At 37.6% G+C, this 27,961-nt stretch overlaps 8 protein-coding genes across 10 annotated transcripts; all 8 read left to right on the top strand.

Moving 5' to 3' along the window:
- Positions 1 to 4: 4 nt before the first annotated feature.
- Positions 5 to 7,542, top strand: LOC6650882 (signal peptide peptidase-like 3). The gene is made up of 7 exons (XM_002073923.4): positions 5 to 345; positions 4,423 to 4,961; positions 5,031 to 5,156; positions 5,816 to 6,007; positions 6,084 to 6,537; positions 6,607 to 6,727; positions 6,828 to 7,542. The coding sequence occupies exons 2-7, from the start codon at positions 4,625 to 4,627 to the stop codon at positions 6,894 to 6,896; spliced, it is 1,299 nt and encodes a 432-aa protein (XP_002073959.1). The 5' UTR covers positions 5 to 345; positions 4,423 to 4,624; the 3' UTR covers positions 6,897 to 7,542.
- Positions 7,543 to 9,076: 1,534 nt separating this feature from the next.
- On the top strand, positions 9,077 to 13,598 carry LOC6650881 (SH2B adapter protein 1). Of its 2 annotated transcripts, none has more exons than XM_002073922.4 (4): positions 9,077 to 9,355; positions 9,754 to 10,361; positions 10,425 to 11,789; positions 12,556 to 13,598. In XM_002073922.4, the coding sequence occupies exons 2-4, from the start codon at positions 9,849 to 9,851 to the stop codon at positions 12,985 to 12,987; spliced, it is 2,310 nt and encodes a 769-aa protein (XP_002073958.1). In that variant the 5' UTR covers positions 9,077 to 9,355; positions 9,754 to 9,848; the 3' UTR covers positions 12,988 to 13,598. The 2 variants fall into 2 exon arrangements, with proteins under 2 accessions (XP_002073958.1, XP_046868097.1); XM_047012141.1 differs by having other exon boundaries at positions 9,078 to 9,355; positions 10,425 to 11,822; positions 12,556 to 12,613.
- A 501-nt stretch (positions 13,599 to 14,099) lies between these two features.
- LOC6650880 (protein FAM98B) lies at positions 14,100 to 15,673 on the top strand. The gene is made up of 2 exons (XM_002073921.4): positions 14,100 to 14,366; positions 14,430 to 15,673. The coding sequence occupies exons 1-2, from the start codon at positions 14,206 to 14,208 to the stop codon at positions 15,589 to 15,591; spliced, it is 1,323 nt and encodes a 440-aa protein (XP_002073957.1). The 5' UTR covers positions 14,100 to 14,205; the 3' UTR covers positions 15,592 to 15,673.
- Positions 15,674 to 15,985: 312 nt separating this feature from the next.
- On the top strand, positions 15,986 to 17,527 carry LOC6650879 (superoxide dismutase [Cu-Zn], chloroplastic). 2 transcript variants are annotated; one of them, XM_023180426.2, is made up of 3 exons: positions 15,986 to 16,826; positions 16,893 to 17,105; positions 17,163 to 17,527. In XM_023180426.2, the coding sequence occupies exons 1-3, from the start codon at positions 16,539 to 16,541 to the stop codon at positions 17,472 to 17,474; spliced, it is 813 nt and encodes a 270-aa protein (XP_023036194.1). In that variant the 5' UTR covers positions 15,986 to 16,538; the 3' UTR covers positions 17,475 to 17,527. The 2 variants fall into 2 exon arrangements, with proteins under 2 accessions (XP_023036194.1, XP_002073956.2); XM_002073920.4 differs by having other exon boundaries at positions 16,881 to 17,105.
- A 223-nt stretch (positions 17,528 to 17,750) lies between these two features.
- LOC6650878 (L-ascorbate oxidase) lies at positions 17,751 to 19,864 on the top strand. Its single transcript, XM_002073919.2, has 2 exons — positions 17,751 to 19,472; positions 19,622 to 19,864. Exons 1-2 carry the CDS (start codon positions 17,751 to 17,753, stop codon positions 19,862 to 19,864), a joined length of 1,965 nt encoding a protein of 654 aa, XP_002073955.2.
- A 252-nt stretch (positions 19,865 to 20,116) lies between these two features.
- On the top strand, positions 20,117 to 21,525 carry LOC6650877 (lipase 3). The gene is made up of 3 exons (XM_002073918.2): positions 20,117 to 20,266; positions 20,333 to 21,064; positions 21,125 to 21,525. The coding sequence occupies exons 1-3, from the start codon at positions 20,117 to 20,119 to the stop codon at positions 21,515 to 21,517; spliced, it is 1,275 nt and encodes a 424-aa protein (XP_002073954.1). The 3' UTR covers positions 21,518 to 21,525.
- Positions 21,526 to 21,880: 355 nt separating this feature from the next.
- LOC6650876 (lipase 3) lies at positions 21,881 to 23,234 on the top strand. Its single transcript, XM_002073917.1, has 2 exons — positions 21,881 to 22,786; positions 22,845 to 23,234. Exons 1-2 carry the CDS (start codon positions 21,881 to 21,883, stop codon positions 23,232 to 23,234), a joined length of 1,296 nt encoding a protein of 431 aa, XP_002073953.1.
- Positions 23,235 to 23,934: 700 nt separating this feature from the next.
- On the top strand, positions 23,935 to 25,328 carry LOC6650816 (lipase 3). Its single transcript, XM_002073916.2, has 3 exons — positions 23,935 to 24,084; positions 24,142 to 24,873; positions 24,933 to 25,328. Exons 1-3 carry the CDS (start codon positions 23,935 to 23,937, stop codon positions 25,326 to 25,328), a joined length of 1,278 nt encoding a protein of 425 aa, XP_002073952.2.
- The last annotated feature ends 2,633 nt before the right edge of the window (positions 25,329 to 27,961 follow it).

Raw genomic sequence — 27,961 nt, 5'->3', positions numbered from 1 at the left:
TTTTTTACTATTCGTTGTTTTTGTTGCGCTCCGTGATAGTTTATCCTCCTCCGCTGTGTTATTATTAATTAATTGTTAATCGAGAACCGAAAACCAAATAAAAACCGTGCAAAATGGCCATTTGACATTTGTAAACTAGTGCACAAAAGTGTGTGAATTGTGCATTGAAAAGTTAAACACAAAAAAAAATATAAGAAGGAAAATGGAATAGCTCTCTCGCTTGCGCTTACTGGCTCACCTCTCTTTCTCTCGCTTTTGGAGCAAAAGAAAATCAGTATAAAGGAATAAAAAAAAAAACAACAAAACCAACAAAAATCCAAACACGAATGTAAATGTGAAGCCAAAGTAAGCAAATCAAAAAAAAAGAAAGAAACTGAAGAAAAAAAATGTAATTAAAGACAAGTTCCAGCTACCCCCTAACATTGCTACACCTTCTCCACCTCCTTCTACTGCTCCTCATATGTTGTTGTTGTTGTTGTTACGCAGTGAAGCGGATTGAGGATTGCGAATGAAGTGGAGTGTAACTCAAAAAAAAACCTTACTGCAAAGCGCAGTGCTAAGCTTTTTAAATGTAGCAAGCGAAAAAAGATAAATAAATTACAAAAACAGCAACAACCAGTTCCTATCGCCTGCTCCGCCCCCCTCACTACATCCCTTTCACCCAACCCAATCGCATCTAGTTTTGCATAATGAAGTGTTTTATGTTTTATCAAAAAAAAAAAAAAAACTTTACGCACTTGTTTCTTTACTCTCTTTTTGTAGTTATTTTTTTACCTTATTGTTTAACGTTTTCCGCATTAACAATTTGATTTGCTTTGATTTTGCTTAGCTTTGGCGGCGCTTCAAGACTCACCTCTCTCTCTTTCTCTCTTATATTTGATATATCTCTATCTTAAGCTTCTCCTCTCCTTCTGTGGTAATTTCACTTTCACATTCGTTTTGGTGGGCAGCAACTACACTTACAACAACAACAGCAACTACGTTCAATTACTTTGTACTTCTCGTTTGTGCCGCCTCCCAACCGTTTCAAATTAGAAAGTTTAATTGGCCTATGACAATTGGTAGTCAAATTATGTCACAAAGTATTTTTCTGATTCTTCTGTCTTGACTTGTATGATCTTCCCAACATTTATGACACACTTAATAGAGGTAATTGGAGAGGGTTCTCCTAGGAAGCGAAATATATATACATACATATACATATATAGAGTCATTGACCCAACTTGGAACTAATTTGATTGGCTGTGAAAATTGTATTCTAAAATCTATAGTACATATTAGGAAAAGAAGGAATTCATTTCAAGATAATTAAAGTATTGAAATTCCTTTATTGTGGTTACTTGCTGAAGGTTATTTGTGATGTGTAATTATTAATCATTAAAAACTTATTGCACATCGCGTCATTTCCCATAGCAAGCGATATTATTATTCATGTCTAAAGTCATAAATGGCAAAAAAATTGGCTTGGAACATTTGAAGAAACTAAAATTTCTTTAATGTTTGTGTCGCCTTGAAGTATGTCGTATTAGTATATGTAATTAAAATAGCACTCTAAGGTGTAGGAACTAGAATTTTAAGTAATAGTATCTTATATAGTCACAATTTACATAAATGTTGAGTAGAATGAGTAAATATTTCTATGTTCTATCGTGCTTACATCGCTGTTCTTATCAATGGAAGTTGTCTATTAACTACTCAATGGCTATCCAAATTTTCAAAAGGTCAGCAGGTTCTATTAAAATTATAATGTGGTTTAGAAGACAAAGAAAACCTTCAAAGATTTGTGTAATTTCAAAAATAAGTTATTCAAAAGAAAGAGTTACCCAATTGCTGATATGAGATCAAATGACATACTGACATCGATTTTCTGTTGTTCGATTCCGATTCGGTTATCCAATTTTAATTGATTTCATATTGGTTTCGTTACAGATACGTAATTTTCATTTAAAAGAAATATTTCTAATAATTGGCAACTGGCTGCTGTTGCTGTTGTTGTTGTTGTTGGTGGGAGCTCTTTCTGTCTGTCGTTTGGTCTCATTTTTCCCCTTCATTACAAAATTAATTTAATGTCTCTCTCTCTGTCTCTTTTGTTTCCCCCTGGACTACTACTGTTATGTCTGTTTGTCGTATGTTTCAATTGCAATTAGCGCTGGTTATTGTTATTATTATCGTTGTTGTTGTTACTGTTGCAGTTGTCAGCAAATGTGGATTTTGCCATCCCTCATCTTGTTTGCCTGCTCCGGTTCAATTGCATCAAGCCTATGAGAGAAACTGTTAAATTGTTGCATTCAAAAACAAAAACAAGAAAAAAAAGGGGGACAATGCACTGTGTCTATGCACACCCACAAGCAAACACATAGACACAGACAGCGAGCCTGGCTCTGTTGTTGGAGTTGGGCATAGGAAACATAGAAATTATTATAATTTCTGTTACGCATAAACCCACATTTACATATAAAACACATATGTATACATCGAGTCTCTATATATACATATGTATGTACATATATGTACTCAATTTAGTGCAAGCAACGGCAAATGTATCTTTGCTGCTATAGTTAACATTCCCCATTAACATTTACAGAGTCACAGTTGGTGTCACAGTGGCGGGTGCAGAAACTATTTATCTGAAAGAGGGGGTTTCAAATTTCACAATTTCCTTATAAATAATGCTTTGCTTGCCATAATTGCAGTGGAATAATACTATATTATGATATTAATGAACAATTGTATACAATTTAGACTGTAGAGAACACAAAGTTATCGGCTTTCTAATTAGATTTGGTTTTGTTTTGATTATTCTTTTTCAATTTTCTCAGTTCTCAGCCTACTCTTCTTTCCATAAATATTTGTATAAGTTACCACCATACAACTGAAGACAAAACAAATGATGTTTATCGGAATTCGAATTTATTTGTTTGTTTACGTAGCCCCCAGTATAAAATCTTATCAAAAAAAAAAACTTTATATCATATGAATTGAATCAAATCAAATTGAAAATCTAAATTTATAAAGATCAAGATATAAGATGAGAGGTGCTTAAGCCCCTTACGTTTCCTCCATCAAAAATCAGCATCTACCATTGTCTTAACATTACAGAAGTGCAACAACCTAAGGCATACAACAATAATAACAATTACAACAACTGACTCTCTGTGTGTGTGTGTCTGTCTGTGTGTGTGTGAAGAAAATAGAACTAACAGAAAGAAACTGGGTAACGCTTTTATACAATAATTTATTCCATAGTGGGGTCTAGTTCTGGTCTGAGGTCTGAATTGGGGTTCTTGTTTTGGGTCTCTTGGCCTTCTTTGTTGGTCTACGTAAGAAATGCTGTTGCTCTTTGATTGCGCCCTTTTGATGTTGTTTTCACACCGGTCAGCAGTTTCAGTTAGTTGAATTGCCCAATATATATACCGGTTACTCAAATGTTGCTTAAAAGAGGGGGGAACCCACCCAAATAAGAGTTGGCCAATGCACATACAAGCAAACAATAAATAGAATCTATATATAGAGTAAGAAATTAAAGATTCATTTTTTGTTTATGTGATATTGACACATCTATACATATGTACATACATACATATGTACGATGAACATGTGAGAAGTGGGAAAACCTATAAAAAAGACAGCCCTTAAATTAGTTTATGCGGCATGATTTATTACAATCTACTTTATTTATAGAATTTAAACCCTCAATAATAGAAAGTCATACAACTGTGTTTAATGATAAAAACTGTTTGCTTGTCTCTAAAGGTCATAACATTTAGCAAAAGAACTTGACATACAATATCAAAATATTTCATTATTTGGGGACTATAAAAATCAGATAACAGCTGTAAATCATGGTAAAAACTCAAAACCTATACAAACACGATAACGAGGATGAGCTATGAGGAAATTTCATAGCTTCTGAAAACTAAATAGTTATAGATATAGTCAACTCTATGAATAATCTGTTGAGACACCAAAAACCTTGTTGTTATTTACAAATTAAACATATTTTTGTTCACATAATTCAATATTTAGTCAACTGTATTTGTTGTATTTTTTGATGTCGTAATAAATTCGAAAAATTAAATGAATTAAAATGTGCATAAACCAGATTTGGTTATATTCATTGCAGGAAAAAACTTCCAAATTCTTGACTCCAATGTTAACCTTCCTTCTGTACATATGTGTGTATATGTATGTACATAAATAAATCATTTATCAAAGAAATAAAATATTTAACAAATTTTTGTGTATGTTTGGGTTTTTTTCTTTTTGAGGGTTTGTGTGCTAAAGGTAAACTTTTGCTTCTTCCTGATGACATGTTGCAGCTGTTTAAAGAATAGATTGTGGGGGTTACCTATGAATGTTTGATAAGCCAAGTGATTCTATCGCTAAACTAATAAACGAAAACAAATTTCATTTCATTTTCAGTTGCAGAGACAAAAACGAACAGCAGGCAAATAAATAGCAAAGACGAGGAAAGCAAGATAAGCGAGTGAGAGCTTGTTTGCTTGAGTTAATTGAGTGACGCGTCCGATAAGAAAGGAGGCAACTTTCAACCCAAAAGAGAACCCTCCTCCTCCGCTTATCGTATAGCCAGCCAGCCAGCTTAGAACACAGGCTGAGTGGAGGCATGTCGCACGGCAGTGCCGGCGGCGGTGGGGCGCAAACTGTTGGTGCCGGTGCTGGTGTCGGTGTCGGTGGTGCCGGTGGTGGTTTGGGTGGCGCTGCAGCTGCAGCAGCTGCCGCAGCCGCTTCAGCTGGAGGCGAATATCGTGAATTGCACTGGACAGTGTCAAGTGTCATGGACTCGTCGCGTGTTTCCACCTGCCTAATATCGATGCTGCTCATTGTCTATGGCAGTTTTCGCAGTCTTAATATCGAACAGGAGGCCCGCGAACGTGAGCAAAAGAAACGCAATGAATCAATGACAAATCTCTTGACTGGGGAGCAAATCGAAAAGGAGACAAGTGAGTAGAATAACTAAGACTTTTTGGCATAAATTTAAAAACTTGATCATATCATTCTTATCGTTTCAGCGGATAAATTTGCCACTTTGGATACGATGCATGCGTTGTGTTTGCCTTTGGGTGCTTCCATATCATTGTTAATAATGTTCTTTTTCTTTGATTCGATGCAGTTGCTCTTCGCCGTCTGCACAGCCAGTAAGTTAGGAATCCATCATAATGATAATGGAGATAAGAAATTGTGTTGACAAGGAACTCCTTATATTTGAATCAGTAATTATGTACTTAAAGGATTTTATCAAGAGAACAAAGAGAAAATGAAGTCTAAGTGGTTAGCTTCTTGGCAAAAATTGTAGAAGTTTTGATAAGATAAAATGTCGTGAAAGAGTCAATAAACTCGCATTAATTAAAACAATATTCCTTTAGTGCTATTCGTAGATACCAGTGTCTCTTTTGTACTTCGTTTTTTATAAAACATTTTGTTATCTTTAAATAAATTAAAACGTAATTGATCTTATATTAAGATTTAGTTTGCTTTATCTAAAATACGTTTCCATAGGCTTTAAACCTATCAAAAGTCAGCAACAAATAATAGTTATATAAATCAACAAATGCTACAACTTAAGCATTAATTCGATTTGTAAAGTATTGTCCAACAATTCTAATTGTTTTTAAAATCAAATTGATAAAACAATCGTAATAATTTGAATATTTCTCTTAATAATTATAATTAGGTAGATAGATAGAAAGTGATAGAGATCGAAAATAATATTAATCAAATCTCAACTCTCTCTATTTGTATAATGAACTTAATATTTTTAACATTTTTGTTACTTTTTATTTATTTTCTTATTCAGTAATAGCCACTGTGGCTTTGGCCTTTCTTTTGTTACCCATGTGCCAGTATATCATACGTCCCTGTACGGATAGTAAACGTTTCTCATTTGGCATCTGTGGACGTTTTACGGCAGCTGAATTATTTAGTTTCACCTTATCCGTGTCGATAGTATGCATATGGGTATTGACTGGACACTGGCTGTTGATGGATGGTAATTGAAAAAGAACTGATTAATTAATGGAAAACGGGAGTTCCTTATTAATATTTTATTATCGTTTACATTATAGCCATGGGAATGGGTCTGTGTGTGGCGTTTATTGCGTTTGTACGGTTGCCCAGTTTAAAGGTGTCCACGCTGCTGTTGACCGGCCTGCTTATCTATGATGTCTTCTGGGTATTCCTATCATCCTATATATTTAGCACAAATGTCATGGTCAAAGTGGCCACACGACCCGCCGAGAATCCAGTTGGTATTGTGGCGCGTAAATTGAACTTAGGTGGCATTGTGCGCGATACGCCCAAATTGAATTTGCCCGGAAAATTGGTATTTCCCAGTTTACACAATAGTGGGCACTTTTCTATGCTGGGTTTGGGTGATGTTGTTATGCCGGGATTATTGTTATGCTTTGTGCTGCGCTATGATGCGTATAAAAAGTCTCAAGGCGTAACATCGGATCCCACATTATCACCGCCAAAGGGTGTCGGCTCTAGGTTGACATATTTTCATTGTTCCTTATTGGGGTGAGTTAATGCGAGAATGAAAATCTGGAATAGCTTAACTAATCAGTATATTTATCCTCCTTTCCTTAGCTATTTCTTGGGTCTACTTACGGCTACGGTTAGTTCCGAGGTTTTTAAGGCCGCACAACCTGCCTTGCTGTATTTGGTCCCATTCACGTTATTACCACTATTGCTAATGGCCTACTTGAAGGTGAATGATCGACCATTAGACCTTGAGAATACGATTTGCAACTGGAGGAGTTTATTAACATTTCAATTTTATCAAATTTCTTTCTTTTTGCATTCTACAGGGCGATCTGCGACGCATGTGGAGCGAACCGTTTATCGCGCATCCCCCATCAAAACAACTGGAAGTCTGAGTGTACTCTATCGAAAAATTAATCAGCAAATAAAGCAACACAAAAAACAAAAAAAGGAATACCGAACACACAACAACAACAACAACAAAAAATTCTTATACTAACACATTTCTCTCTTAATAACGATAATGAGTATATGTAATTTTTTCTAATTTATACGTATCGGAACAGTTTTTTATGTTATGTTAGATGATGGATCGAATAATAATAGTTTATATATTTGACATATATATAGGTTAAGTCGGTAAAGTTTTTAAACAAGAAGCAAAAAGAAAAGGATAATTCAAAGCATAGATAAAAAAACAAAAACAAAAAAAGATAGAACAAAAGTTATCGAAATCTTTGGAAATCAATTAGAACAAAAGATAAAACAGTTGATGCTGATCTTGTAGTATTAAAGTTGGGGAAAAATGGGCAAGATTTACCATTTACATACATATATATATATATACGTATATGGATAGTAAACGCTTAAGACATAGCATTTTGGTCTTTATTTGAGATTTTATTTCTTATATAAGTTTTGTTTGTTTAAACAATACAAAATGAAAAATCATTATCGTAATCCATAATCATTTGCAATCAAAAGTAGAGTGTATACCGTATGGCCGTCGTTTTTGTAAATACTTAAGTTAAAATTCATCAATAGATATATATACATATATAAATAAATATATCACTAAAAACCATAATGCATTAAACTAGTACATTGTATGTATATTTCGTAGGATCTGTAGCCTTTCGCCTTCATTAAAACGATTTTTCATCTGTATTAATAATTTTTCTGTCGAATTTCCGTCCTCGTCTAGTTTTGGATTTGTATGTTTCGTTCTAATTCTCATTTTCATTTACCATTTATCCAATATTTTGCCAAAATGTATGTGTTCGTTTTTAAACAATACAAATAAACTGTTGCAAAATTCAACAAAAAAAAAAAATCAGAACAAACAATTAAGGTTCCAATTTTTATTATTATTTATCAAATAATTCAAATGAAATGCAGCTAAACAATAATGTTTTACCATGGAAAATGTATGCATATAAAAACAAAATAAATGGTTACATATTTTAATGATAAGTAAATGCAATTTCGAAACGTATAGAAACAATAAAAATGTGAGATTTAAACAAAAAAAAACATATAAGGATATTTATTAGTAGATATTCTTTCTATTTATTTAATATTGTTCTCAGTTGTATTTAATTTTACTGTTAGTCGACTGTATTTAATTTAACGGACTTAAACCCACCCCTATTTGGCGCTATCTAACACTGAAATCTGGAAATGTTTGTTGTATGGTTATCGATAATTAATCGCACCTGTATGTACACTTTAAGAAATAACCATAGGTAAAACAAAATTTTCAATATAATTTTAGAACATGTTTAATTTGTTTCAGATAGCGCATACGGTTGAAAAGACTATAATATGATATATTTTTTTTTATTCATAATTCTGCAAAATTTAATATGTATCTGATAGCATCACCTTGAACTTGTGTAAACTTCATTTAAAATATTTTTTTCCATCGAATGTATTCCCAGCCCTAGTTAATTTTCCAAGAAATTGATGCACACCGCGCAGCGATGTTTCCACACAAATTTCCATCTCTAGGTGGAAATAAAAATGCTCTACAATAGAGCTGGGAATCCATCGATGGTTGCTCCACTCGATATTTTTTCCATCGATGGAAAAAACCATCGATACTATCGATGGTACCATCGAATATTTAAACGAGTTATTCAACATATATATTTTGGTGTCGTTTTTCAATATTACACAGTTTCAAATATTCATATGTCTATAATCATCTATACGAATTATCTAGCGTATAATTTAACTATAAGTTAGCCCTTTATAAATTAATTCAACCAAAAATATATTAAAAAGACTTAAGCTTGTAATTTCTGAAATATTCTTAAATAAAAAAACAAAATGTATAGTTTCAAGATAAAAACAAAAGAGTGACGTCCTAAGTCCAAAAAACGAAAACTAAAAACTCTTTAAGCACAACAAAACAATGGGCGATTTCCAAACTTACTGCTAATAAGAGGTTCTTATTTTAAAAAAAAAAAAAAAAACCAAAAAAAACCTTACAAAAACTTGTCCAATTTACAAGAGGAACTGCCAGGGTTAAATAGGTACTTTGATAGAATTAAAGTACGTAGACCTGTATGTAAAGAAAGGCAGAAAAAACAATACATTGCAATTTACTTACACCCATGTTGGACCCAAAAAGAAATTCGATATATCGACATCGAAAAATTTCCATCGATTTATCGCACTCCATCGGTTCCATCGATAATATCGATGGTGCCATCGATGGTTTTCCCAGCTCTACTCTACAAAACAACTGCGTAAAACAAGCGAAAACAAGTACGGAATAATTGCAGAAATTTTGGAAAAGTGCAAATTATAATTCTATTTTAGTTTGTTACTAGTGAATTCAAGTGAAAAAGTAAGTTTCAAGCTCGAAGTACAAAATAATGCTAACAATACTGCGGCGTCTGGGTCAGGAAAACATGTTGAGGCACTCGAGGGGAAGCAACAGCAACGCCTTAAATAACAAGCCAAAAAATATAATTTAGAGATGTGCATCAATTAAAGTTACAGTCTAAATGGAGCAGCTCCGAGATTGGTTGGCCATCTAAGTGATGCCTTGTGAGCCATATAACCCTGGGCAAAGCCAAAAAAGAAAAATTCAAGGAGTTTTCTTTTGTGCATATTCACATATACATGTATATAAAAAGATGGCGCCACCCACGCACACACAAAGCTAGTGGGCGACACTTTTTGAAGAAGACTAAAATTAAGGAGAATTCTCATTGTTAAATAATGAATTAATTTTGTTTCTAGACCGTTATTTTACCGGATTCCAACTGGGTAATCTGTGCAGCAAACTGAATCCTGCGGATAGTCAGCGGCAGCGGCGGCCCCACAGCCTTGCTTATATGGGCGGCAACAGTACGGCGGGTGGAGGAGCCAATTCATCGGCCTTCAGTGCCGGGGGTTACATAGGACCCACTGCAATTGGGGGTGTTTCGAGCTCGTCAGCCAATAACAATGGGAACAACAGTCTGGGTGCTGCTGGTGGCAGTGATTTGATACCAGGCCCCATTGGCACGGCTCCCCCCATTACATCTTATGCCTATGGCGGCACCAGCTGGGAGGAGTTCTGCGAGCGTCATGCACGTGTTGCTGCCTCTGATTTTGCAAAGGCCTGCATCACCTATATAAATGGAAATTTGCCCCCGGAGGAGGCACGGAATATTCCGCATCGTAGTTTTGCTCAAAAATTTGTTGAATCTTTTTCGGAACACTACGACACGGAGTTTTTTAGGCGGCGTAGCAATCTGAAGACGGGCGTAAGCTCTTTAGACTTTGAAGAGGAGCATGAGGTTCCCCGACTGTTTCCCAAATCCCTCCTAAGGCGATTGTCATTCAAGGGACTACGCAAGGGCAAGGTAATTCTTTGAATAGTCCTCGTATATTTTGCATTTTATCTAATAATTTTCCCTTTCCTTCAGGCATTCTTTCACAAAAACTCTGACGACGTTGATGGCGTGGGCAGTAGCAAACAAAGCAAAACAAAGCTGGCAAAAATTGTTGTCGAATGCCGTAAGGAAGGAATTGTGAATAATTTGACACCAGAGAGTTTGGATCAGCCAACCGGTTCACAGAAGTGGGAGAAATGCCGTTTGGCTTTGGTTAAAGCGGTAGGTGGTTATATGCTCGAGTTCTATACACCACCAAAATCGACAAAGCCACGCAGTGGTGTATTCTGTTTCCTAATCTCTGAGGCGCGTGAGACAACTGCCCTCGAGATGCCAGATCGTTTAAACACATTCGTTCTAAAGGCGGACAATAATATGGAGTATGTAATTGAGGCGGAAAGTGCTGAGGATATGCGCAGTTGGTTGGCTACCATCAGATATTGCATGCGCACACCGCCCACGCAACAGCCCATGATTGAGTCGGATGTGATAGCAGCTGCCATGCAAACATCACCAACCACAAATCCCAATGGGCCTGGTGGTCCTTTGGGTGGCATACAGAATCCGCAGTATCAACAGCAAGGCGGATTGGGTGGCTCCAATGGCAATCTAGTGGGAAGCAGTGGCGCTGTTTTGGCTTCCTCCCTTTCGGCAGACAGTGCATTGGCTTCTGGTGGAGGTGGTGCTGGAGGTGCTGCTACCTCTTCAAGTGATTTAAATGCAATCAATGAACTCGGCACTACTCCACCATCTGCTCCTACTGCTAATGAAATGCCTCATGGTCCTCGTCATGTGCGTGGCGAACAGAGATTGTCGGCTTCCAGCAATTTTGATGGCGTCGAGCTAGTCGATAATGAAACGGATGTCAATGTAGCCGATCTGACAGCCGAAATGCGTTTATTCCCTTGGTTCCATGGCACACTGACACGTTCAGAGGCAGCTCGGATGGTCCTCCAATCGGAGGCTGCTGGTCACGGCTATTTCCTAGTGCGGCAAAGTGAGACGCGACGCGGTGAATTTGTTCTGACATTCAATTTCCAAGGCAGGGCCAAGCATTTGCGTTTGACTATCTCGGATAAGGGCCAGTGTCGGGTGCAGCATTTGTGGTTTCCCTCAATACAAGAGATGCTTGAGCATTTCCGACATAATCCCATACCGTTGGAATCGGGAGGCACTTCAGATGTGACACTAACAGATTGGGTGCATAACAATAGCAGACTGAACGATGTGGGCGGCGCCACGGGAGGTGTCAGCAGAACATCAGAATCCAACAATTCGGAGATAAATGACACGCCAACTGGTGCATCATCAGGAACATTAAATGGCAATGGAAATGGATCCGTAACCGGTACTGGAACGGGAGCATCTGCTGCCGGTGGACATCCGTCGCCGAGACATGTGAGATAGCCAAAATTTTGGAGTCAATTCAGTGTCAGTGATGGTTTTTATTTTAATTTCCTTAATTTCATTTTCTGTTCTCTTTCGTTTTATAATTTTCATTTATTGATTTTTTTTTTGTTCTCATTTAATTGCATTAATTGAACATAATATGAGTTAATTCGTTAATGCGAATGTTCAAATGAGGATCTGGATTACAAGAACCTTTAGTATATTCGAAATACTATCTGAATTAAATATGAAATGAATTTATGTCTGGTTGTGAATCGTATAGATTAGGCGATTTTTATTGAATTCCTAAAATCAAGAGCTTTTGCATTCACACAACTTTAAGAAGGATTAGTTTATAAAAATATAAAATGATTTGATAAGAACAGAAAGACCATTACAAATATTTATTGCCATAAAAAAAAATAATAATAATTAGTTAAACAATAACACAAGCGAATAAAATATACTACAAGACCAGAGGTAAAATATACACCAATTGTTTTTAAACCTGCAGTAAATGTAGGTCTCAAAGGAACGAAAATTTCTTAATTTTTGTTTTAACTTGAATTGATATTTAGTTAGTTCTTTTTTAGTTTAGGGTCTTTCTTTTTTATGTCTTTGTTTTGTCTGAATTAGTTTGAATGTGTGTCAATTAGTGCATGTTTCATGTTTTACCGCAAGATTTCCCCACTTCCTAATTTCTTTCTCTTCTTTCATTTTTCTTTTCATATACAAATCCCAGAAAAAAACTAATTAGTTTCTCTAAATTTTTCAGTGCAACGAAGTGATTACCATGAATCTAAGTGTTCGACTAAAGACAAACGAAATCGAACTGCCACAGGAGCAAACACATGCCTATTTTCCGGAGCAAGTCTATTTTCATTTGGATCCCACAACGCTAACGGTACACAATTCACAGCAACTGTTGCCCTCATCCGGTAACCAGAGTTTCCTGGATCATCAACAGCAGCAGCATCATCAAGCGCATTTGCGTGCCTCCAACGCCTCACTGCAGGCACAGGCGGCACATCATACTCATCATCATCCACCGACGATGCGGCAGCAACAGCAACTACAACATGGTGGCATCAATAGCGAGGCCAGTGGCAGTGCCAACGCCAATGCCGGTGGCAGCGGTGGCCCTGGTCCAGCAAGCAGTGCAGAATGTACTGGACGAGCCGTTGATAATCAGTATAGCTTCACCTAAACCAAAACTTAAAAAAAAAAGAAACTACGGAAAACAGAAACAAACCAAAATTGAGGAAAAAGGGGTTAAGAATTAGTCGTGCATTGATTTTTGTTTGATGTTTTCAATTGGATATTCTTTGCGGATTTTATATTTTGTGCCATTGTTTTTAATTAGCAGCAGCAGCTAAAGAGAAAGAAAACTTGTGTTTCTATTTTGTTTTCGGCTTAAGAAACATGTTGATTTGTGTAGTCTATTTTCATTATCTTCTACTTGTTTCTATATACGATATAGACATTGATTTAAGGTACCTTATTTCGAAGACATGAAGTAACTGAATATTATTATATTATGTATACATTATATAGCTAAATGTGTGTTCATTTTAAGTACATTAACGTTGTATGTATGAAAAAGAAACAAAAAATTATAAACAAAAACAAAAAAAATCAGAAAAAAATTTAAATTTTTGGTGGCACCAAAGGTGCAACACATTGCGAATCCTAAAACTTCCTGCTTTACAAGAAAACCATGCATACATACATAAAAACTATAACTATAAATATATAAATATATATATATATATATATTGTGAATGCTAAATTACAATAAATGAAGTTATGTAAAAGTAATCAACAAAATCACGGGCTATCGTTTAAAAATGAGCTTTGAACAAAACCTACTAATAATTGAAGTAGTTAAAAAATTTGGCTAAATCTGGGTTATGTCTCTAACTTTAAACAAATTGGACTTAGTCCCGACTTTAAATTATTGTTGCTTTATTATGATTATATGCGAGTAACGGAAGAAAAAGTTGCAGTAATAAAAAAAAAACTCATTTCAAGAAGTAATTTAGAACCCAAAATTTGAGAATTTCGAAAATAAAATATACCTATGTACATATTGTTTTCTTTATTCAATTTCTTAAGTCAAGTGGTTAACAGATTAACAATTTTTACATATATCAAGGAAAAACAATTATTTATGATAGGTGAAGAAGCCGTCCAAAGTATTGTTTCCAATTCATTTCATAAATAATGTTTTTGAAATTAACCCCCATGAAGACGCCACTGGCGTGTTAATGTAGATAATGTGTTTAAACACGACACGTGCTCCTCTCTAGCTGTCACCATTTGCGATAGCACATATCGAAAAACATCTGCAGCCTCTGAAATTATAATGCTGTTGAAATAAATCGATATAAATATTCTTATTTAGAAATAGACACCCAACAATTTAATGGATCTGGAGCTTGATATTCTTGACTCGCTGCAGGCTCTTCGCTACGAAGGAGCTTGCTTGGAGCAAAAGAATTTCTGTAAGGCTGTGGACGAGGGCATAGACAGCGGCGACTTGCGGGATGTGATTTTTTGGCTGGCCAACGAGTTGCACGTTTTGCGGTAAACAAAAACGTTATTTTCTTTACATTTCAATTGGCGATAATCGATTTTTTTGGTCTGTAGTAAGACGGACGAGCGTGTGACCTCCAGTGGTAAGGATCATGATGAGTTTGCGTTCGAACTGTCACTGCTTCTCACTGAACTGCAGTGTCCATACCGGCAATTGGTCATAGGGCCCATAGCGGAGAGATTTCAGAAGCGTGACTCATTGCTGCAGCTGCTTGAATATCTGACCACGGAATTGATGGCCACCAAGATGTCGCTGAAGACACAGCGTAGCATCGAACCGCCAACTAAGAAATCAAAGACTGAATCAAATATCCAACAAAAGATTTTAGAACTTTCCAGGGACTTAAACTTGGGTGTAGATTTACCCAAGAATTTGAATACGAAAATGTTATTTGATAAGTTCACTCCGCGACTTGAGCAACTGCTCAAGCAGACGAATCCCAAAGTGGTCAGTGAGTCGCTGCTGGATCCAAATAAACCCCTCAGCGATTCCCTGTGGCGTCTTTTGGAGACAATGCATAAAGATCTCGATGGTGAATACAATCTACGCCGTCAGATGATGTTAACCCGTCTGGAGGCCACCGTTCAGAGCTTCCAGTGGTCCGAATCGATGCATAATCGTGAAAATGAGATAGTGTCGCGCTTCCAAAACAAACTCAAGGAATTGGAACAACTGAGATATGGTGGTGATGATACGAATATAGTGGCCCTGCTGGCAGCTCGCAAGGATCTAGCCATTATTGAGAAAACTAGCTCAGCCCAAGTGAGAAAGAACACGACATCAAAGATACAGAAACATGTGATTGGCAGAGTGCCTGATCGTGGTGGCAGAGCCAATGAGCATGCTCCCCCTCCGCCTGAGATGCCATCATGGCAGCAGCAACGAGCCAGTGGACCTCCAGGTGGTGGGGGTCGTGGCGGCGGTGGCGGTGGGGGTGGAAGAGGAGGAGGAGGAGGTGGAAACTTTCGAGGGGGCCGTGGTGGAGGCGGCGGTGGCGGTGGCGGAAATTGGCAGCAGGAACCTCCACAACAGCAACGTGATCGTGGAGATCGAGATAGAGATCAGCAGTGGATAAGCGGCAGTGGTCGTGTGCAAGGCACTGGCTGGACTAACAGTGATCGACGCGATGGAGGTGGACGTGGTGGCGGTGGACGGGGTGGAGGAGGACGAGGCGGCGGTGGTGGAGGCTATCATCAACGTGGTGGATATCGCTAAGTCGGAATTTGCACATAACCCAGATTTTTTTTTTATTTATTGCCCATATGGATATTAAAATCGAATTAATGGCCAAACGAAATCAATCTGTGTCATCTTAAATGCTGGCGAATCTCGCATGTCGTCTATATTTTAGTTAGCTTAGATATTTTCACTTTCAATAGGTCGATCATTATGATGTTGATGATCTAGTTTATGCATTTTGTTCATGTAGAACATATCAGATTTTTTGGCCTTAAACAATACAGAGAGGTCTGGAAATAGGGGTATCACTTTATTATTATAAGTATAATAATTAGGCCAAAATTGGTTATAGTAAAACTGTAAAAGGGTTCAATGACTTTAAAATTATTATAGATATATTATTAGAGATTTTATTCAAAATTTGCTTAAATTAGGTCAGACTTTTTTAAAAAATGAGTTCTTTGTTTCAATTAGTTTTCATATTTCCAAATTAATCTGTACTTCACTAAGTTGTATTATAGGCATCCTTATAGAAAAGGAACTTTTACTATATCAAAACTTTCCATATATCTATAATATATTGTCCATGTTGGGTCTTATATATATTAACCTAGATTTAGCTATTATATAGTATTAATAATTTTGTTATTAAGTAATTCTTTGACTTTTAAAGAACCTTCTTTTTCGTGATGCTAGGCATCTCCACCCATGACAAAAGCTAACCAAGCTTCAAATACACGCGACACTCAATTGTTATTTAGTGTCCAATCTAGTCATCAGTCATACGAAGCGATACTAGCCACTAGTCGGTGACAATTAACGTGTTCAATCGGCATGAAAACCATGTCGAAGTCATCTAAAAAGTCGCAAAATTATATAGACAGGTAGCTCATTGTCAGTTGGATTCAGTTTAGTTGCGGCTTCTAAAGCGAAAGGTTTACATTTAGGAACATATTATATACATATCTCACAGTTTTTAAATAATGTTCATTAAACTAATTTTGTTGGGAATAATTTGGTGTAACGGCATTTTTATGCCTGGCAAAGCACAAAATCTGGTCGATCGTTTGAGGCCAGTTGCAAATGTGACGCGTTTCGATGACGGCATTAAAGTTGTTTCCGGTACCAAAGTGAAGCGCTATGAGCGTCTCACAGTTCCCCTCGGTGGAATCGGACCCGTTGGCTTAGGATCGGTCGGTGTCGGCGGAGGAGCAGCTGGACTATTGGGACCTCTTTTGAATCCACAGCCTGCTTATTTGGGTTACGCCTATGTAGGTTAATTTTTATCAACTTTTAAAGGAGCTTTTTTTAATTATGCTTTTTAGCATGTGCCGCAGTGGTTAGCTGGTGCTAAGCTAATGGGTGATGGTGAAGGAGCCAGCGATGTGGCTGGCATGATAACATTCCAGCAATTGCCCTACAATAGTGACATCAAAGTGACCATCAATGTGACGGGCTTGCCACCGGGCAAACATGCTCTCCATATTCACAGCTATGGTGATTTGAGTGATGGCTGCAAATCAACAGGTGGACAATTTCCAAATAATTTTGTAAGTAATTACCCATAAAACTGTTTTCCTTCTCCTAGAATGTGTTGTTTCTTTTAGCTCGGCAATGTGGACACCAAGGAGGATGGCAGCATCTCGGGAGTTTTTATGAGCATTTATCTGCAATTATTTGGTTTTAATGGCATTGTGGGTCGTTCCATTGTGATTCATAGCAAGCCAATAGATTTAAATACAGCTCTCAATGCTGAGGTGTTCTCATCCTCGTTGCAGGCCATGCCCAATGCCTTGGCCTATCAGAATGAGGAGAATTCGGTGGGCCCGGCCATAGCATGTGGAGTGATAAGTCTCATGAGCAGCAGCAGCTCGGCAGTTATGGCAAGCACCAGTACAGCGGAGAAGAAAGAGATTTAAATGTTTTGTTTGGACGAAATGTAAGAGATCAAAATAAATTGTAGTAAGGAAAATTTGTTTAATTTTATTTCAATGTTTTTCACAGAATGTAAACATTGTTCCATTGCCATAATATTCCATTTGATCACTAAGTCTTAGCTAATTGAATATGCAACTCACTTTTTACGATCATCACATGTTGCGCATGCCCAATGAATGTTTTTAGGTGGCGCCTAAGAAAACTTTCTTCGATAGAGTCTTTAGGCTCGATTGGTCAGTTGCTTGCCAAAATTCGAAATGTTTGGTCATCGCGTTGACTGCAAAAGTAAAAGTTACCATCTATTGATTGGTTTAGCTATATTCTATTTACACACAATTTCCTGTAAGGATCAACAGTCCAAGGGAGAAGCGAAATTTGAATGGCCCTGGTCGCGTTGGAACAAGACAACCACAAAAGGAAAACCTGCATACAAAAATGACTATAATCAAATGGATATATCACAATTTAGTGACTTTGAACGTCATCCGTGTCGTCGCGTTTGCCAGCAGGGACAGTCACAGAGTTGTTACTACCAATTGGTCATACACAACTATCAACGTTTGGGTCCCGAGTGTCAGCGTTGTCCATACGATGAACGTGCCTGCGCCTCAGAGAGTTGTATCTATGGCGATGGCGTGGCTACACCAGTGATGGCCATTAATCGCATGGTTCCGGGCCCTAGTATTGAGCTATGCGAGAACGACACCGTGGTTGTCGATGTGCTCAATTATTTGTCTGAGCCCTCAACAATGCATTGGCATGGTGTGCATATGACACGTTCCCCAGAGGCGGATGGAGCCCCCTTTGTGACGCAGTATCCAGTGCAGCCGGGTGAGGTCTATCGCTATGAATTTGAAGCAGATCGCAGTGGCAGTCTTTGGTATCACAGCCATGTGGGCTGGCAGCGTGGCTTTGGCGTGGCTGGAGCTTTAATAGTACGTCAATCACGTCAGGAGAATCAACACTCTCAGCTCTATGACTATGATCTGGTTGAGCATGCATTAATGCTGCAGGATATATTCTATGATCGGGACTTGCAGCAACCAAGGAATATTCTTATTAATGGCAAGGGTAGAAATCATTTGAGTCAGTTATCCGACAGCGACAGTCGACATCGTTACGAACGTTTGCGTGTTACTCCAGGATATCGTTATCGCATGCGGATCATACTCAATGGCATTTTCAATTGTCCCGTGGAGTTCTCCATTGAACAGCATAAACTTCTGATCATAAGCACCGATGGCAATGATATTGAACCTGTTTTGGCAGATGGCTTCTTTCTAACATCAGCCGAACGCTTCGATTTCATCCTCGAAGCCAATCAGTATGCCAAAAACTATTGGATACGTGTTCGTGGCTATGAGGAATGCGAGAATCGTAAACTGTATCAGGGAGCTGTTCTAAGCTATCGGGGTGCTACCCGTACTGAGTTACCTCAGGGAGAAATTCTCGAAACAAGCACCAGCACCAGAGATTTTACAGATCCTCCACTTTTCATCAATGATTTTCGCTTCAAAGCCGCCAATGAAAGTGTTTTCTCCAATACTTTACGCCAGTTGGATAAGGATAATAACGTGGGCACTGTGGCTTTGCGATCATTGCATCCAGTGCCCTGGTCAAGATATACCAAATTCCAAACATACTACTCCAGTTTCAGTTTACGGCAATCACCGAATGGAGAGCAACTATTTCAGATTGATGAGATTACCTACAATTCACCTGGCATATCTTTGCTTCAGGGTCGAAATCTCTTCAATGATGATGGTTATTTCTGCAACAGCAGTTCCCTGGCCACACAGGGACGCAACTGTCAGAGGGATTTGTGCGAATGCGTTCATGTGATTCGGATGCCCGCCTTCAGACCTATCGAAATGGTTGTGGCCAACTATATGGATGCCACACATCCGTTTCATATACATGGCTATACGTTTCGATTGGTGGGTCAGGGTGTTCTTGGCAATTTAAATGATTTGCGTAATGTGAGTAAATTATTCTAATCAAAGTTAATGTAGAAATTATCTAGGAATGCAGAAAAAAATAGTAATGATATTGTAAATTAAATATGATTTTCAGCTTATTTAACTAAAACAATTGTTGATTTTATTACTTCAATTCATTTCATCCACAGATACGTGAGCTCGATCGTCGTGGTCGCCTTTCCCGTCTGCCCGAGGATTATGCTGCAGTGGCCAAGGATACCGTACAGTTACCTGGCCTGGGATATATTATAGTTCGTTTTATTTCCGATAATCCAGGCTTCTGGTTATATCATTGTCACGTCGAATCCCATGCCGTGCAAGGTATGGTGGCGGTTCTCAAGGTTGGCGAAGATCACCAAATGAAACGTTTGCCAGCCCGCGTACGTTGTTAATTTGGGGAAAATCTCTTGGAAAATAAAATGTTGCGTATTTTCCAAACCATAAATAAAATAAACTATACTAATTTATGTACATAGAAGTCAACAATTTATCACCCCCACTTGAGTTTATGTGCATTTAATTGGTTCGTTATAGGGGGACATGCCGCTTATCGCTATCGAAGATTAGCTAGCCACTCGATGGTCTTAAAAGGGCGTGGTAAGACATTCGACTGCAGTAGTAGTTTGTTCGGTTTCATTAGGAATATGTTGAACGGAAGAGTTTTTTGCAGCTTACTCGCATTGTGGTTGTGCCTTTGCTTAGGTGCGCACAGTGCTCCTTCGGAGATTATTGATTTCTATAAGCTTTTCAATAACCCCGAACCGCAATTGAGTTTGCCCTCAAGAAGGACTACGGTAAACCTACGAGAATTAAATATTTATTGTGTAAAGAACTTACATTGATCTTTGAATTACCAAAAGGCCTATTACCTGGGAGAACATGGCTATCCTGCAGAGCATCATTATGTGACCACTGAGGACGGTTATATACTGGGACTGTTCCGTATACCGTATTCGCACAATCTACAGAATCAAAATGAAGTTCGTCCAATTGCCATCATTCAGCACGGATTATTTTCAAGCTCTGACTTCTGGCCGTTCCTAGGACCAGATGATGCTCTGCCCTTTTTACTGGCCGATGCGGGATTTGATGTGTGGCTGGGAAATGCCCGCGGCAATACGTATTCCCGGAACCATACAACACGGTCGCTGAAACACCCAGATTTCTGGCGTTTCAGTTGGAACGAGATTGGCTATTATGATATTGCCGCCATGATAGACTATTCTCTCAGTACTGAGAATGGTCAAAATCAAGCAGAGAAGGCCATCCACTATGTGGGTCATTCTCAAGGCACTACGGTTTTCTTTACTTTAATGTCTATGCGTCCAGAGTACAATGAGAAGGTCAAGACGGCTCACATGTTGGCCCCAGTGGCCTTTATGGGCAATATGGAAGATCAGATGGTCAATAGTTTGTCGCCATACTTGGGTTTCCATAACATCTATTCGAGTTTGTTCTGTTCCCAAGAGTTTCTGCCATACAATGAGTTTGTCCTGGCCTTGCTCTACAATGTCTGTCGTCCAGATTCGGTGGTCACTGGCTATTGTGATACAGATCTTGATAATCTTAATATCAATGGACGTAGCAATTCGGTAGGTCTTTTTCAAAAATTGCTCCCATAATATTTAAAGCGAACTATTTTTTCTTTATAGACTGCCAGCGCATTGAGTTCTGGTACTGCCCCGGCCGGCGTGTCGACTGATCAGATTCTACATTATATGCAAGAGCATCAATCGGGACACTTCCGTCAATTTGATTTTGGCAGAAAGAAGAATCTAAAGGTCTATGGAACTGAGAACCCGCCCGATTATCCCACCGAAAAAATCACTTGTGAAATGCATCTATGGTATTCGGATAACGATGACATGGCCGATGTCGACGATGTTCTACGGGTGGCCGAGACATTACCCAACAAAGTAATGCATCACATTGATGATGAGTTGTGGGATCACATGGACTTCGCCTCGAACTGGGAGGTACGCAAGTACATAAACGATCCAGTAATTGAAATTATGCTGGAGTATGAAGTCAGAAGTCGTAAGTGAGAATGTATCTTGGCATTTATTTAATCGTATTTATGTTGTACATATGTGTAAATAGTTGGACTTACTTTAATTTGTTTTAATAATATATATTATATATTTATTCTTGATATGAAGTTTTTCAATAATTGTAAAAACTCTCTTTGATAGTTTTCTGCTTGAAAACACAATACTGGTTGCTTAATTTTTCTCTTTTCTTTTACGTACATACATTCTGAAATTTTTTGATAATTGATTTTTTCCCACTTGAGTTTATGCGAATTTAATTGATTCGCTTATCGATAGATAAGCCGCAGGCTTAAGTGGCTTAGTGGCTGGTATTAAAGGGCATGGAGTCGTGCCTGATCGCTTTAGTTCCGTGACAACATGCTGAAAAGTAAGATCATACTTCTTGCCGGGTTTTTGGCACTCTGCCTTTGGGCGGAAGTTCGCAGTGCTCCCCTTGAGAAGGATCAGGCAGATCCTTTTGAAGGCATCGATTTCTACAAGCTCTTCAATAATCCTGAGGGACGCCTAAATATAGCCTCCAGACTGACTACGGTTGATCGCATTGAGGAACATGGCTATCCGGCGGAGTATCATGAAGTGACCACAGAAGACGGTTATATCATTGGACTCTTCCGTATTCCATACTCGCATAATCTCCAGAATCAAGATGAGGTTCGCCCCATTGCCTTTATACAGCATGGACTGTTTTCCAGTTCGGATGGTTGGCCAAATCTAGGACCAAACGACGCTTTGCCTTTCTTGCTCTCCGATGCCGGCTATGACGTTTGGTTGGGTAATGCACGCGGTAATACCTACTCAAGGCAGCATACGACTCTCTTTACGAGTCATCCTTCCTTCTGGCGCTTTAGTTGGCATGAGATTGGCTATTATGATATAGCCGCCGCAATCGATTATTGCCTGAGCACTGAGAATGGTCTCAAACAAAAGGAAAAGGCCATACATTATGTGGGTCATTCGCAGGGTACTACAGTGTTCTTCACTTTGATGTCCATGCGTCCGGAGTACAATGATAAGATTAAGACAGCACATATGCTGGCTCCAGTTACCTTTATGAACCACATGGCAGATTGGCTGGTCAGCACTTTGGCACCCTATCTGGGACACCATAACACATACTCCGAGCTCTTCTGCTCTCAAGAGTTTTTACCCTACAATGATTTTGTATTGGCCTTGTTCTTTAATACTTGTCGACCCAATTCAGTTGTGGGACAATTTTGCGATGGAATACTCTATGACGGAAGTGATGAGAGTCGCTACAATACGGTAAGTCTAATCTAATGAAAGAACTGGGCATATCCAACTAATTGACATTTCCTCACAGACTGCAAGTGCTCTAAATGCTCAGGTGCATCCAGCTGGTGTCTCGACTGATCAGATTTTACACTACATGCAGGAACAACAATCAGGACACTTTAGGCAATTCGATTTCGGTACTAAGAAGAATCTGAAATATTATGGCGCAGATGTGCCACCAGATTATCCCACCGAGAAAATAACCTGTAACATGCATTTATGGTATGCCGACAATGATGAAATGGCCTCCGTCGAAGATGTTCTACGGGTGGCCGAGACATTGCCCAACAAAGTAATGCATCACATGGATGATCCTCTGTGGGATCACAATGATTTTGCCATGAACTGGGAGGTGCGCAAATACATTAATGATCCAATTATAGCCATTATGAATGAATACGAAAATCCCACAAATTAACTGTGATGAAGGCTTCACGCTTTACATATACATAAATATAAGATAATATTAAAAGTATTAAATACATAGTAGAAAAAAAAAAACCCAAAACCTATCTAATCATTAACGGATGTTTAATAGAAGCCTAGAAGTAGACACTTTTCAAATGAACAAGGTTCAAACTTTCGCAAACAAAAAAAGTTGCTACTGCTAAAGTTCTCAGGGGTTCTTAAAAACAAACGCGACCATAAAATGATATGGGTTTAAATTCTATTTGAGAATTTATCAGCGGGGTATTCAAAAATAAATGTCCAACACAAGTGGCACAAATTAGCGATAAGTTCTTTATGACTAGTTTTTTTTTCGTTGTTTATTTTATTATTATTGGCGTAAAGTGTTTTGTTCTTGGTAATCGAGAGTATATTTTCGGAAACATCAATTAGCCATTAAGTACAAACATAGGTGACTGGGTTACGGTGGCAAGATTAGTACTTTTAATTTTAAGGGCTCTGATTTCTAATTTTTGTGGCAATCAGGCAAAGAATTTTTGATCAGATGTTTGATTATGAAAGAACTTTTTGGATTTGTTGTGGTATTTTATTGATAATCTTGACAGTTGATAATTTATAAGGGTACTTGAAATAGGACCCCCTTGGGTTTTCGGGTTATAAACCAGAAGACTTGATTCTTCAACATTTAGTTTGCCTTTAGACGTTCAGCCATGGAGAAGCTAATGCTCTTATTAATCTGCCTTTGTGGAGCGACATATGCTGCAGTTATTGAAAGGCCATTGAAAGAAATTGACTTCTATCAGCTCTATAATGTGGCCGATCCCGAGGCTTCAATTAGTCTTAGGAGTAAACGTTCAACGGTAAGATTGTTTTTCAGGAATTTATTTATTTTTATTGATTAAAACTTTTTGTTTTAGCTGGATCGCATAGCCGATCATGGCTATCCGGTTGAACATCATCATATAGTCACGGAAGACGGTTATGTAGTTGGCGTTTTTCGTATACCCTATTCCCATAAGCTCCAAAATCAAAATGAAGTTCGACCCATTGTTCTTATACAACATGGTTTGATGAGCTGTTCCGATGCCTGGATTTTGGCTGGACCCAATGATGCCTTGCCCTATTTGCTGGCCGATGCTGGCTATGATGTTTGGCTGGGTAATGGACGTGGCAATACATATTCACGGAATCACACAACACGATCAACAAAACATCCAGACTTCTGGAAGTTTAGTTGGCATGAGATTGCCTACTATGATATAGCAGCCATGATTGATTATGCCCTCAGTACTGAGAATGGTCTGCAACAGAAGGAAAAGTCCATACACTATGTGGGTCATTCTCAAGGCACTACGGTTTTCTTTGCTTTAATGTCCACGCGTCCAGAGTATAATGAAAAAATCAGGACTGCCCATATGTTTGCACCAGTTGCCATTATGAAAAATATGGAAAATAGATTGGTTCGAACATTATCGCCGTATTTGGGCTACCACAACGTCTACTCCAGTTTGTTTGGCTCCCAGGAGTTTATACCAGGAAACGGTTTTCTATTGGCCTTGTTTTTTAACACCTGTGAACCGGATTTATGGGCTCGCCCAGTTTGTCTGCGTGCCATGGACTCACTTTATGGCAATGGACGTGTGAATATTGTGAGTTTAAAAATATCTCAATTATTTGTTTGCATTTATAACCATTCGCTTCCTTGTAGACTGCAATGCCTGAGGGAATGGCTACTCATCCTGCTGGTTGTTCCACCAATCAAATTCTACATTATATGCAAGAAAATCAATCAGGATATTTTCGTCAATTTGATTATGGTAAAGCCAAGAATTTGAAAAAGTATGGCACTGAACAGCCACCAGATTATCCTGTCGAACAGATCACATCTGCGGTGCATCTATGGTATTCGGATAACGATGTCATGGCGGCTGTGGAAGATGTGGAAACCATAGCAGAACGTATGCCCAATGTGTTCATGCATCACATGGAGGATCCTTTGTGGGATCATGCAGATTATGCCTTAAATTGGGAAATTCGTGAGTTTGTGAATGAACCAGTTATTGCCATAATGGAAGCATATGAAATGGAACTTAGCCAAGTGTGATAAGACTTTTTCACTTTTTTTCGCTTCTGCGTTTTACGTAGCTAAGTAATCTTCGCTGCGGACTATTTTTATAAACTTTATTATAGGTTTAATAAGATATTTATTGTTTTTAAGTGCATCCGCTAAATACACTTAGGTTTTTAATTTTGTTATCCCCCCTTTAAATTTTACTTGCAATCTATACTAATGGTCTACAAAACGAATGGTTTTCCATAAGACCATCAACTATTTATTTAAGTTTGGTTTGAAATTGTTAATGTAAACGTTTCAGTCTGTTTGGCCAAAACAAACTTCAATTTTATAAAGCTAAATACGACGAGTTATGGAATTATATGTGACCGGTTGCTTCTTATTACATAAGAACGCCTTTTATATATGTATTTTCCTAATTAACAAGCATAAAAAGCTAAAGCTAAAGGTTTAAGAATTTAACATCTTAAATCAGACAGCTAATGCCCATTACATTCCAAAGAGAAAACCAAAGTCAGAGATATCTTTAAAGCAGCTGTGAAAAGTTTTACTTTGTCCGTCCGGACTTGCATACACATAAACACATATAATTTTTCCAATTGAGTAAGTTTTGATTGTGAGCGGATGACCTACAGAAATTCATACATCTCACTATATGTATGTAAGTATGTCTCAACAAATGTAAATGGACAAAATGATTCGGCCCAAGTCAACTTTAGTGTAAAGAGATGGAGGCAAAGAAAAACAAATTACATTTACATTTGCGTTTTGGCCATTTGCTTTCAGTCAAGTTCAAGGCCAATGAAATCTGTTAAGGCATCTGCCTGATTTTGATGTTATTCAATTCATTTGCTTAAATCACTTAATTGGTCCTAATTTGTGAGGCGTGTAATCGTAATCAATGTGCCATGTGTGGATATACATACATACACACATACACACATACATAGTTCTTTTCGATGAAGAAAAAGTGAATTTCTTTTGTAAGCTTACAACTAATGAAATAATTGAAGTGAAACTGGCATGATACATGTTTCTAATTGTTCGTAGATTAATTCGAAAAAATTAAAAGAATGAAATAGGAGAGAAATACTAAAAAGCCAATGCAACCTACAACTGCCCGAGTAAAGCACTATTTCAGTTTTAGCGAAATATACAAACAAGTGGAAAATTCACCCAGCCATGGCAAGTGGAAAAAACACGGAAGCGTTAAATTGGCTCAAGTGTGCAGAAAAAAGACTGTGCCATCTAAAGTCATGGCAAAGTAAAGTAGAACTGCAAAAAACACCAACAACAACATCAAACAAGAACAACAACTGAAGCTACAGCAACATAAACACGAAACAACACCAACACCAAGAACATGAAGAACAAATCTTTGAGTAACTCAAGTCGACGCAGCAACGATAAAAATACGAGTATATGAAATAAGGGTCAGAAAGAGAGTTTTATTTTTCTTTCGCTCTTTTACCCTACCTTAAAAAGTTTAACTATTTTATACATAAACGTTGCAATAAATATATTTGTAACTGAACGATATTATTAAATATTAAAGTCATATGATAAGTTTTCAACCTAAATGACCTATGATAAGCAGCACAGAGAATCAGCTTATATGAAGACTTTGATAAGAATTTTAATTGGAACTGTAACAACTAGTTGAGAATTACTAGAATAGCTAATCTATTTGTGCTGTATAAGGTCTGGAATCTTTACATTATCTTATTAAGCTACTATAGGATTAAACAAATATAGTTCGATACTATACAATTATCCTTTCCCTTAGAATCTTTATCTTGATTTAAAAGTCAAATGTTTAAGACATCAATGTGCATTGTAATACGTTTAATTGTAGTTGGAAATCTTTTAAGAATTATAAACAACTTTGAGTACCTACATTTAATTTTTATAAATCCCATTAAATTATCTACATATGTACCTAGAATAATAAAATAGTTCTTTGAAAGGGTATAGTAAACTCGTGTTGCCCCAAAATCAAGGTGTCCTTCGGCATTTTTCTTGCCCTCTCGGCTTAAGTTAATGTTAAACAGGCGTTGATTGTTTTTGGCGCCACATCATAAAGTCAAACTAGAGGCGGTACCCAGACAAATTAAGCAAAGCAAAACGACCAAAAAAAATATATAGTATGTTTACTTGTATATAAACGGCAGACTTTGGTACCAATTCAAAAGGGTCAAGTTGGTGAGTTTGGCCCCATTATTTTGCATATGCCATAAGCTCTACCCATTTTGTTTTCTTCACACTTTTTGTGTAAATGTTTCTCGCTTTTACAAAATAATTATTTTACTTATTTTTTTCGCTGGTTGGTTGCGTTGGACCTTTTAGCCAAAAGATTTATGGTTAACGAAATTTAATTATAATTATTTTTGGCTGTTGTGCTTTGGTGTAATCCTTTTTAGCATTTTTTACAACATTGTCACATCTTGTTGTGGAAAATTTATGTCAATAAATTTCATTTAATCCGTTTGTTAATTGTAAAATTTGCTCTTATCATTGTCTAATTTTAGCTTCTTGAGATAATGTTGATAATATGGGTGAAACATTTTATTAGAGTTGTAATATATATATACATATATATATTGTTACAAATATTGTTCATTTGCCATGGTAGATCCCTTTTTGCTTTGGCTTCCCCGTAAAGT

Source organism: Drosophila willistoni, chromosome 3R (assembly GCF_018902025.1).
Source record: "Drosophila willistoni isolate 14030-0811.24 chromosome 3R, UCI_dwil_1.1, whole genome shotgun sequence".
NCBI lineage: Eukaryota > Metazoa > Arthropoda > Insecta > Diptera > Drosophilidae > Drosophila > Drosophila willistoni.
This window is presented reverse-complemented; position numbering and strand designations above follow the sequence as displayed.